The sequence below is a fragment of the Theobroma umbraticum genome, unplaced genomic scaffold (assembly GCF_002168275.2).
Source record: "Theobroma umbraticum cultivar Fairchild unplaced genomic scaffold, ASM216827v3 scaffold_67.0, whole genome shotgun sequence".
NCBI lineage: Eukaryota > Viridiplantae > Streptophyta > Magnoliopsida > Malvales > Malvaceae > Theobroma > Theobroma umbraticum.
In genome coordinates, this window is record NW_018397262.1 from 7,953,288 (window position 1) to 7,965,650 (window position 12,363).

General features: G+C 35.6%; 2 protein-coding genes across 2 annotated transcripts; both read right to left on the reverse strand.

Moving 5' to 3' along the window:
* On the reverse strand, positions 1–5,181 carry EDM2 (ENHANCED DOWNY MILDEW 2; the record flags this gene model as incomplete). The annotated part of the gene is made up of 13 exons (XM_021431728.2): positions 4,886–5,181; positions 4,215–4,643; positions 4,011–4,107; positions 3,725–3,778; positions 3,348–3,593; positions 3,163–3,261; positions 2,662–2,909; positions 2,467–2,556; positions 1,836–2,384; positions 1,544–1,691; positions 1,334–1,435; positions 901–993; positions 1–69 (listed from the first exon to the last, which is right to left on the reverse strand). Coding segments are annotated over exons 2-13 (2,217 nt in total), but the record flags the coding sequence as incomplete, so codon positions are not given.
* A 354-nt stretch (positions 5,182–5,535) lies between these two features.
* LOC110418976 (fimbrin-1-like) lies at positions 5,536–12,235 on the reverse strand. The gene is made up of 15 exons (XM_021431822.2): positions 11,919–12,235; positions 11,158–11,441; positions 10,849–11,019; positions 10,372–10,610; positions 10,086–10,257; positions 9,959–9,997; positions 9,734–9,805; positions 9,504–9,620; positions 9,139–9,350; positions 8,475–8,630; positions 7,904–8,103; positions 7,123–7,280; positions 6,941–7,037; positions 6,724–6,815; positions 5,536–6,351 (listed from the first exon to the last, which is right to left on the reverse strand). The coding sequence occupies exons 2-15, from the start codon at positions 11,242–11,244 to the stop codon at positions 6,085–6,087; spliced, it is 2,079 nt and encodes a 692-aa protein (XP_021287497.1). The 5' UTR covers positions 11,245–11,441; positions 11,919–12,235; the 3' UTR covers positions 5,536–6,084.
* Positions 12,236–12,363: the final 128 nt, after the last annotated feature.

Genomic DNA, 12,363 nt, shown 5'->3' on the forward strand with positions numbered 1-12,363 from the left:
AGGGGAAGTAGACACAGAAACCCTTACTGTATCACCATCTTGAACATACCAATGAAGTCTATCAACAATCTGCACAATAAAAACCATGCTTTAGCATTTCACAAGCACTATCAAAACAATTCTAGATGCATCAAACCATAATAGAACATGTAAAAGATACAAATGAATCAGATCAATTAACAAAAGTATGTAAGGTAATAACCATAAAATGAGGGAACAAAATGAAATTATTGTCAAAGAATTGAAATTATTGTCAAAGAATAGACAGTATTATTCATGAATATGAGATTTTATTTGTAAGAAGGAGCATTGTGGAATTCCTTATTCATAAGGACAAGGATTCTAAGAGTTGTAACTATAATTTATAAACAATTGCTGTTATTAGTTTCAGTAAGAATTTGGCTTTTCGAAAATTGAAATCACTTTCCCGTACTGTCACCCATTTCTCCTTGAGTCTTTCCCTTTCCCTTTCCCCCCTCTACTTTCTCTCAATATTCTCTGTTTTTCCACCTACCTCTCCCTGACCCTATTCCTCCTCTTGTCTAACATCAAGAAACTAAATACGTGCTAGATGGACAAAAACATGGTCACAGCTAACACAAATTCAAACAGTGGAATCCAATCCTGCTTTACCTCTATTTCAAGTTCGTTCAGTTTTAAAGGAATAACCAAACCTCATTAACAGAAACCAAAAATCCATTTATCTAACACTGAACATACGCAGATTACCAGAATAACTTATATCATAAAACAAAATTGAGCCAGAATGTTACATGTATCAACATAACAATGACATAAGACATAAAAGGATCAAGGAAATTATAATAATAAGAAAACAGATATTAATGATTGAATTAGAAGATATTAGAACTAAAGCACAAGTAAAACAGAGCAATTTACCTCTTTAAGTTTATCCACTTTAGTAAAATGGCGACCAAATGATGTGTAGCGCATGCCATTTAGAAAAGGTGCAAGATATACTCTGAGTTTGTTCTGAGAATAATAATTTTAATGGATTCAAGAACAAGAAAAAGAGAGAATGAGACAATGTACTAAATGGCAACTTGTAAAACATTTATGTGCAACAAACTCACAGTGGATATGTCCAAGGAAACTTTGAAGAAGGAAACAGACTACTTATAAAATTTCACATCATCTTCTTTTAAGAAATAGGATAAATAGGATACAAATGCATCCCCTAACCAACCATTAGTTTTCCAATGAAACATAATGAACGCAGAACTAAGAATGCAAAATCCTTCAAAAATGAAGTCATGGATACTAATTACCCTTTAATAAAGTAACTAGTAATAGGATAATTGCAAATAATTACCTGCCACTTAAATATCTGGTTCAGAACCTCTAGCTCACAAACAGCTTGAGCATCTTCAATATTACAGCCATCCTCTAGTTTTGCTAAAGCCATCCGAACAGCCTGTAAACAGTTGAATAAAGGCTCAAAGGAAAAGAACACACACACACAGAGTAAAATCATAATTTTGCTAAAAGTTATAAAGCAAACTTGTTTGGGATTATGAAATACCTCAACTGAACCCTCTATCCTCCCAAGAGTAATTGTTCTGTCGACAACACTTTTTGACGAATATGCATGTGTGGATGGAACCTTGTGCTTTGCTATGATATCTTCCAAAGTTATTGATGATTCAACCTCTTTCATCAGAGCGAATAATCTACATTGGAAAGAATAAGTCTAAGAACAAGACACCATTTGATGCATAAACTAAAACATCAAATCACATTAGTTTGCTCCTACATTATTAAATATTAGAAAACAAGAAAAATACAATCAACTAAAGCAGAAATAAAAAGGCCACCTTCTCTCAGAGTCAGCATCTAATGAAGGCATTCCAGTGCTCTTTTTTTTTACAGCAGACTTGACCATGGCAGTCTTATTACCACCTTTGAGCATATCCTGTCTCCCAGGCTTAACCTGCTCGCTCTGAGTCATAAAAGTGAATAGTCTGTCACCCAGGGAGGTCTTGTTTTGATCAGGTGCAGAGGATTTGCCCACCTCCATTGGCACAGAATTTAATTTCCCTTTCAAAGGCTTTATGGATGAACCAGGTTCTTTGACTTTTCTAAGGGAATTTGTCCCAGGAGTAACTTTTTTACTCTTTTTGCTAGTTTGACCATCTTTAACAATAGAAGACAACTGCTTTTCTGCTTTCATGGCAGTTCTTTCCTGTGAAGAGTCTTCTAATGCAAAAATTTTCTTCTTCAACCCAACTTTTTCATGACTTGTGGGCAAATCTGATGCCTTTCTCTTCTTCCTTTCATCAAAAGCAATCTTCCTATCTTCAAGAATGGGGAATTTTATATGGTCCCTTTCTGGAGTCCCAATTTCATCGTTGATCTTATGTTTTCTAGCCAAAACAACAGGATAAACAATTTAGCAAACCACTAAAGCATATCAAAGAAGGAAAACAACACATTTAAAACACTTACAAGCAATATATCAGTACACGATTGACAAGAAGACCATCCCAAGCCCTTGTTACAATACCTTCATCATCTATATCATCAAATCCAATCTCTCTGGTAGAGGCAAAAAGACCAACCAACTAGACCATTAAAGATGTGCCATATTCTGATAACATGAGCTTAAAATATAAATAAAAAGATGAAAAATCTCAGTTGTACCTTGGTAAGCATTTCCTGTGGTATGATGTGGGGCAACGTCTACATAAAGCAAATTGCAGGTCCTGAACCTTCTTGTTTTCTCCTTGTTGACAAACACAACATTTATGAATGGGGCATGTAAAAAATTCCCCTGCTAAAATTTTTTGCCCATGCTCTTCTGCAGCGACTTTATCCCCCTTATGGAGCAATTTTGCCACACAATGTGGATGATAAAAGTGGCCACAGGTTGCATTACTACAGCGAAAGACCTGGCGAAATAAATGAAACTTTTTTTGAGCCATTGCGGAGCAAGTGATGATAACTAATCATAGGGAAAACAATCTGATAGATAAAATGCCATTAAAACAAATAGGCCAATGAGAAAACAAATTGACCAATGCCAATGAATCAAAAATAAAAAATTCCGATCTATATTTATTGTGCAGGGTTGATTTCACTACAACTTGATTATCTAAATATTTTGTTGCATGAAATGATAAATGACATTGCTAGATATAATACCTCTGCACCAGAGGACTTATCAGATGAGCCTAACTTCCCACATGCAAAGCACTGATGCTTATTATACTCACAATTCTTGCATGAGAAAGTCTGCATGGCCTGCCATTGAGTATGAATTTAATAATTAGAAAATAGACAACAACAAACTAAAAAGCCGATTAAGCAAACATGGGTCACTAGCTTACTTCAACTTGCTTCAGAGTAAAGCCAAGAGATTCACAGAAAGATTCTTCACCAGCCTCTACAGTTGCATGAAATGATCTCAAGCATTTACCGTCACAACATAGAAGTTCACCCCCATTGTCACAAAAGGCGCAAACTGAATCAAACAGTTCATCATCCTCGTCATTGGAATCATCTTGCTCAGGGCCATCAACTGCATCATCTACATCATCAACTATAAATCCAGAAATTGATGTGGCTCGAACATCCTGGATGATCAGTAGGTAGACTTGCTCAAAATAATGTAATTTAGTGAAAGGAAACATAAATTAAGAGAATAATCAGATTTGAAGAAGTAATAAACCAAGAAAAGGTGTATGTAGAAGTGGAAATGTCCAACCTCATCAGCAAGTTTCCTCTTTATGGGCTTCTCCTCCAAAAATGTATGCAAAAACTGTTCAAAACATAAACCTTCATTGAATTCAATTGCAGAAAGACCCAGAAAGATAGCAGCATCATTTGAAATAACTACCATCCCCAATATCTGCCTCTCAGGTTTTACAAATCAAAGAACCATGATGTAAAATCCATTGCAGATTAAGACATGCTAAAAACAACTCCCACATCATCCAGTAACAAATAACATTTGAATGCACCAACAGAATATTACCAAATTACATACAAACCTTGGATTTTGCTAAGGAACCATTACTTTTAACAGCCTCACAAATCAACTCCATGTGATCCACCAAATCGTTTTGTGAAGGCTTCACCTCATACAAGCTGCAAACAACAGAACAAAGAAAAACCCATTAACCATCATACTTGAAAACATAGCACATTCTGAAGGAAAAGAGAGAGAAAAACACCCAATAGGACTAATAAACTACCTAAAAGCTTTAGCTAACTGATCCCACAACGATTTCCTTGACAAATCCGGATTCCAACTAAGAAGATGCAAGCAATGAACCGTTATCAAGACGCTCCTAATCACAGGCTCAAAGCTCTTCCTGGGCTTTTGTAACTTAATCCACCCGTTTTCTTTACTTAAAACCAAAATCTCCGGCTTCCCAACATTAGACAAATCAAATTTCCACGCAGTGACAAGCTTGCAAATCGTCAAGAGCCCGTGATCGGCTGTTCCTCTCAAAAGCACTTTCTTTTTAGCTCCATTAATTAAGCATTCTTTCCCCCCTAATTGAAGTGGCAACTCAGAAAAGGAAACCGCCTCGTCTTTCTCATCATCGAAGTAGTAGTTCGAGACGGAACGGAGTAAACTCTCTTCTTCTTCTTCTTCATCAGAAAACGCCATTTCCACTCTGATCAAATTTTTAAAAATATTAAAAATTAAAAAAAATCAAAAGCAATCGATTCCTACTAGGAAACGAGAAAGGGGGGAAAAAAACCACAATTCTTTTTCAAACAAACGGAAACCAGAAAGTTCTTTTCCTTTCTTTTCGTTGTGAATTTTCTCGGGAAACAAACGGCATTCTTATATCAATCAGTATCTTAAAAAGAAGAGAAAAGATTAAAAACAAAACGAAGAAAGAAGAATTAGTACCAGAGAAGATATTCAAAGGCCAAAAACCCTAGAATTTTCGCGCTTTTCAGTTCCTGACTATCTTCAGAATTTTTGGAGCTTAGGAAAATTTAAAAATAAAAATATACATAAATAAATAAGAAGGAAGTTTTGAAGTTTGGATTTGGGCTTATATATCTCTGAGTTTGGGTTTCAATTTGGGTCTGGCTTGAGAATTAAAAATCAAAATCATCTTTCTCGTACTCAAATTTTAATTCAAATTTTAATCAAAAGCTCGAGAATTGGTAATGCTCAGAATAAGATTCAAAGTTTATATGTTATAAATTTAACAATAAATTAAATTTCTAGGCTCAAAATTCGATTTATTATTTGTTTAAATTTATAGGATAAGATTTTTATGGTTTTATCCATTTAAGAAAATTACTAAAATCGACAGTTCTATTAATGGTATTTGCTAATTTTTGTTATCAATTTTTTTTAAATAAATAAAATCTAAAATAAGCATTTTCACCATCAAGAAAGAAGAAATAATTCTAATCTTCAAACTTTCTAAATATAGGGTTAAAATGCAGGAAAACATGTAATCATATCAATCTAAGACACCCATAAAAACTTTCTATAAATAGATGGACTTTGAGCTCAACTATCCTCAATCATGTATCAACAGTTCCTGGAAAAACCTCCATGAATGCCCCTTACATAACTATAGAGCTAAGAGCACCAAGATAAAGGGGTGTCTTTCCCCTGGAACTCTGTTTCCAAGCTGCAAATTTATAACCCAAAATGGTTGTAAATTTGAAAAAACTTGCCTCAATCTTTGCATTGATAAACAGTATTCAGAAGTAAGAGTATACCATTTATGATATTTATGTTATTAATGTCAAAGAATATTATCTAAACGACTAAAAATTATGTCCCGGCCGGCATCTCTTCTTTTTCAAAAACATAGCCGGTTCAGAACCCTTTTTTTTTTTCCTTTTTACTGTGTTTCAGGGAGGAATTTTCCTCCCCACTATCTTTTCAAGGAAAAAGAATACAAGAACGAAAGAAAGTAAAGAATCCTTTTCCAGGTCTTGGTGGATGAGCAGATGCACCATCTGCATTTTTTCTTCATTTAATGGGGGCATAAGCTCTACCTTGCCTGCAACCATATTCACTCTTTATCCCTTCTATCTGTCCTGATCATGTATGGGAGGTAAATAGTTGCAATTCAATATTGACTATTCGACAGGAGTATCTTCATTCTCGGCTAGAGATGAGACTGTGATGTCTGAGGCAGCATCATCGATCGTTAAGCTTGAGATTTCACCACACAGCGAGGAGCTTTCGTCTTCTCCACTAACAGATGGTGCTGGAGATGCATCTGGCGTATTGATGCTACCATTGCCATTAGCAGGGGAAAGAATTGTCTCACCCTTTTCCGCTGCGTGTTGAAGGCACCAGTACATTATGCTGGCTGTTAGAGTAAGGATCATTTTCTGGTTTACCTGCCATACCAAAAGAAGAGCAATCATTTCTGAACTCTACATAGTCAATTTACTCAAGAAAAGCTTGCAATATCTAAAACCAATTAGAGGAGTAGGGATCTAATCCATTTCCTAATTCCTATTCGTTGTAGAGATGTGAATTCGAGATTCACATTGTGGCTTGAATGCCTATTGAATTGTGCTAATTCTATTTTCCTCATTTTAGTTCTCTCTTTGAATGCTACAAGTAGTAGCTGTAAGAGAAACAAAAATTCATGCAATTCAATTATTTACGTTCTCATTACTTAATAGCTTGCCAGAGTTGCGGAGACTGATGCATCAATCTGACAATGCAATTAAGAAGCAAATGACCTAGCACAGTTGCACCCATACCTCCATGATGTCCTCGGGCAACAAGAAAATGGAGCACCCAATCTTTCGAGCCACGCTTATGATATAAGTTGCATTCAACCTCTTCTCCTCATCTATAATTCCAACAGGGACAAGAAGTGTTAAAGTTCAGCCCAATCTTGACATTTCTCAGACGAAGCAAGAGAACTGATTCACTCCTCTCTAAGTATAAATAATTCCAGTTAGCAAGATATCATACCACTTTCACCCTTAGTCACAAGGTTCCAGTTCACCACTCTTGGCTCCACGACACTTAGAAGCTCAAGGAAAAACAGTCCATTGGAAAGGCTCTTATCCTGCAATTTAAAATAATGTATAAATCATTGTCAACTCTTAAGTATGATCGTTAATACCTAAGAAAAATGCCAATCATCGTAAAACCTTGAAGCTTTCAATTTGAGTAGTTCTTCCTGTACTTCTGACTTTCCCGTTTGCCCAATTTATGATATCAGCATCAGTTATCTCCTTTCCTCGGGAGCGGGATCTCAAACTCTTCAGAAGTTGAAGCATATTAAACCTCATCAATTGCCATAGGAATGCTGTAACACATGTAAACCATTTTGAGCATTTGCACAACCATCCAACATTCAACTTTAAACTGAAAATCTTTGCCAATATCAAACAACAAAAAGTTATATATATTTAGCCACGCATTTAATGAAGAATAAATAAAAAAATATAGTGCAAGTAATTCCTGACAACATGTAGCAAGTAACCACCAACTTTACATGAAAGCACAGTACGGAATGAAGAAAGCTCAAATACATTATGACAGGATATTCAGGACCAAGAAGTATACTCCGGAAGTTTTCTTCCTAAACGGGAAAAGGAGGGAGGGGAATCCATTAGTATAACCTGAAAACATGCAAAGAGTTAAAATTTTCACACTGCTTGCCTTTCCCTCACTTTATGGATTAATTGCCAATTAAAACAACAGCTAAATCAAATTCTAAACAGAAAGGAAGATACACCAAAAGATGAAAAGCAACATGTGAGCATTTGCATACAGGTAGGTGTAGTCAATTTACAACTGATATAGATTCTTTTTATTAAAATATACGTATGAGTGTAAAACAACGTTGAAGGTTGTAATGGAGGCAAAACATGCCAAGCTGTGAACGGAATCATATGAATGCAAGGAAAACAAGCCAGAGGAGATTACCAACTATGAGTTTTTTATTTCCTTGCACTATATCATTTCCACCAACATTCACAACGGAAAATTTCAAGTGCTTCCCAATCTTTACCACTTGGTTGCAGTTCTCTACTTTTCTAAATGGAAACTTAATTGGAGGTTTTGTTGCATGCTTCCAGTTGACTGATCCAGGAGAAACCTTATCAAGCACCTCTAAAAGTATCCATCTGCATCAAAATCAAGTTTTTAACTTTGATATTTCTGATATTGGAATTACAAAGCTACCTCCCTTCAAAGATCATCATAAATTAATATGACGGAAACAAGCTTAAGTTGAAAGTGTTGAAACATATGCAAAAAGTGCCATCAGCTTGGAAATGAAAAAAATACATGTTTGCCCTCTTGGACATGAAATATGCACACATGACCTCGCCCTAAGAGAAAGCACAAGCAATAAACCTGATGCTTTCATGGTTTCAACTTTCTCAGAAGGATTTCAAAACCTAAACCTTGTTTGTAATGTTTGCAGCAAATCTACAATAGGGATAATGCATGAAAATTGATCATTTTAACGACATCAACGAAGAGGAACACTTACCCAGTTCTGACATCCTCAAAGACATTATTAACATAACTCTCAATTCCAAGACTGTTGATCCATAGTCGAAAACATCTCTCTTCTCTGGAAATTTGCACATCATCTGTCATCCTTTCTGCAAAAGAAATCTTTTTGCTATCTGTACTCAGGCCATTCCTGCGAAAGCACACAAGTTTTTCTTTCTCAATTACAGAACCAGACAGCATGTAAAGAGCAAAAAGCAGACTCAATGTTACTAACTCAGTAAACAACCTAAAGCACCGACATGATAAAGGATTGAAGACACAGGAAAACCATTGTAAGCAAACCATTGGGAATATACCACAGCCAAACTGTTTTCATATCAAATCATAGACCTTCTCCCAATCTGTTCTAGCAAAAAACTATGGATGGCAGAGAGCCACTAGTAACATGCAGGATGTTACCAAAAAGCCATTCATGACCTATAGCACGTCAGAAAAATCCACCCATCTTGACTCCTGTTAATTTTATATTAACAATTTTATAAGGAACAAGATCACAGCCTACTCCTATAACCTAGTGGAGTGAGCTCCAGATTTGATCAGAAAACAGTCTTCTATGAGAAATACTAGACTGACAAGATTAAAACAAAAAAAACTCCTAAAAAGTTTGTGTTACAACTGCAAGGTTTGCGGTTTCTCACCTTTGATGAAAGATTTGAGCCACAAATGCAAGATTCAAGTTTGGTGAGCCCTCAACAATGTCTTTTGGGCTCAAATATCGTTTGCAGCCCATTCTCTCTGCATGGTCAAGTACTAGTTTAGCCCTTTCGGCAGCATCCTTAGTATCAAGGGTCAATGGATTGCAGTGCTCTGGTGCCAGAACATTAAGCAGGTAAGCATAGGCTTTTGCATCCTGCAAGTATGAGAAAATAAGTAAAACATATCAAATTATCAATGCAAGTAAAATAGAGCAAAGCATCTAATTGATGTATAAGCATCCACCTCAATCCACTGTATTAGTTTATCATACCCTTGCACTAAATATAATACTAATGCAGTCAAATACCTTCACATCTGAGGAAAAATTTGTAACAGTTTTCTCATAGCCTGCTTTATTTAAATGGAAATTCATCCATTTTAGTAGAACCTTCTCAGGAGCTAACCCCATAAGTTCCTCAACATCCTGCAAGTTACAAAAAATCAAAGGGAAACGATCAATCCATTTGTTTAGAACATGTTTATTTCAAGTATTTATTCTTAGCTAAACATCAATCACATGATAAACAGATGTATTACTGAATTGCTATCCTCCACCAATTCCACAAGCTGAGGTGTCTTCTTAAGGTTGAGATCTGCTAACAATTGGATCTGCAGTGGTCACAGATAGTAAGGATGAGAAAAAGAGTGCCTAATAACAATTTGTCTTAAGTTACCATCCTACTTTTCTCAGTCTATCAAGGCAGTTTAAAGCCTATACAATTAATTGCACATAAATAGTAGAGATGAAATTTAGACGCTGACCTTTATAATTTGAGAGATCAACCCAAGTAAGAGATGAGGCTGCAATAAAAATAATCAAGATGAAAACCATCATATTACCAGAATATTTCATCCTAACTCACATAGGTAACTGTTTTGCAGTACTAACCCTTCCTTCAACCAAGTCCTGTGTGCCAATGTTTACCACTGTGCAGCCAATAGCCTTTGCAGAGTTGAGACAAAGGGTGTGGTTCTCATTCCTCTCCCATGGGTTGAGTACCCTTTTTCTGTTGATCGCTCGTTCATCTATTGTTCCAGGCACAGCAACATTGATAAGCTTACTGCAAAAATACAAGACAGAACAGAATCAGTGCCACCACTCTGTACCAGATTGAAACCACAAAAAAAAAAGGAAAAAAAAAAGGCAGATGCATAATGGAGCAGCATAAAAATACCATAAAAGTACTCCATCTTTTGCAAGATTGAAAAGGTCATTCGTAGCTGGATCCAGGGGAAGAAACTGCTTTAAAAATGGGTCATCCCCAAGATAAATGTTTATGTGTGTAACATAAGAGGCTTTTTCTGATTCACTGATTGTGTGAAGAAGAGTGGTTGTGGAGGCCTTTAGGAAGGATGATGAATTTTTTGGACCACCCAATTTTCCTGTAGCTTGACCTTGCAAATTTAAATACACCTGCTCATTCCATGCAACCAATCAAAATGTTAGCCCCCTTCAATTGATCCCAGTATTGACCAAAGTTAAAGTTTATAATTCCCACTTGTATGCAACTTAACAGAATGTAAGCTGCCATATAAGTTTGACTGAAGCAAATGATTCCTTTTTTCCATAAGTTACAATATCACGCGGTTAATTGCAGTGAAAAAGAATACAACTGAGAGCATGCATGAGCAGATATATATATATGACTCACCCTGAGGAACGTTTCAAAATCAATTTCATTGCTTATGTCACTATAGGATTCACCCAATATCTGCCTAATCTCGTCCTCAGTAAACATAGAACTAAAAGCCTTCAATTTCACCATCAAAGACGGCAAATCCCCAACTGTAAGTTTACCCTTTTGGTTCTTTACCGAGACAAACTAGAAATCATAAAAATAAAAAAAGAAAAGACAGTTAAAATTCAATCAAATTACATTCACAAAAAGTAACAATAAAATTGAATAATAATGTAATAGTTGAAGTAATAAGCAGATGAGGAGGGAGCAACGTATGCTTACCTTGGATTTAAGGCTGCGAAGCTCAACTTGTGTGAATTGGCTTTGAAGCCATTGATCAGAGACAAGAACACCAACAAAACTAGACATATCTACAGATTAGCCAAGCAAAGAAAAGAAAATTCTACCAAAATTTCTTCTCCAAATTACAACTGAGCCCAGAATCCAATGCAGGACTCAGATTACACTCCTGACCAATGCAGGATTCAAATTACACTCCTGAATTTCCTCTTCAAAACAACAGCCGAGCAGCTAAACTTTCCAACAAGATTCCTCAAGCCCAGAATCTAAAAATCCAAAAACCAAATCAATGACTCAGCTTTAGATCATGAAACTATCCATATAGATTGCTTTAAACTTATATCAATCATGAAAATCCAATTCCTTTGTCCCTCACACATACAAACTAATAAAAAAGAATAGTCTAAAATCGAAAATCCAAATCCAGAACTCGACTTTAGATCCCATAAACATTAGTACTAACAAGCACCCATCATGAAGCCATCCCCATAGATTGGTTTTAAGTTATACCAATCACCAAGAGCATCACAAAAAATTTGGAAATCCAAGAAACCACCACCAAGATAACTAATTTTGTTCCAAAATTGAAAACAGGTCAAACTTTAAAAACTCATATGACCAAAATGCAAAACAAAGATTATCCAACAGGAAAAACCAATTATAAAACACAAAGAAAACTCCCCTAAAAAAATGAAAACCCAATAAAGAAAACATAAAAACAAAGCAAACCCAGAAATACTTACCGGTTAAAAGCAAGGATTCTTCCTGTTGTTCAATAAACAAATTCAGTTCCTCCCTCAAAGTTTTTGACTTTACAGCACATCCAAATTTACATAACCAGTAACCATTTAAAGAATTAAACAAATGTATACTTATAGAGAGAGAGAGAGAAAGAAAGAGAGAGGAATGGGGTTGTAGAGAGAGAAAGGATCAATTTTTCTTCTACGAAGAGCAAAGTTAAAAAGAGGAAAATAAAAAAACAAAAAACAAAAAGAAAATACCGTTTTTAGTTTTTACCTCAAAGACAGAAGAGAACAGAACTGGCTTTGAAACAGATATGATTCTGTTCTTTCTTTAAGAATTGGGTGTTTCTGAGAGTATTGTAAATAAGAGGAACTCGCTTTGATTGTTTGCCAGATCAGCAAATCTGATAGGACACGTGTCCACATGGGGCGTGGAGGTGGAGTT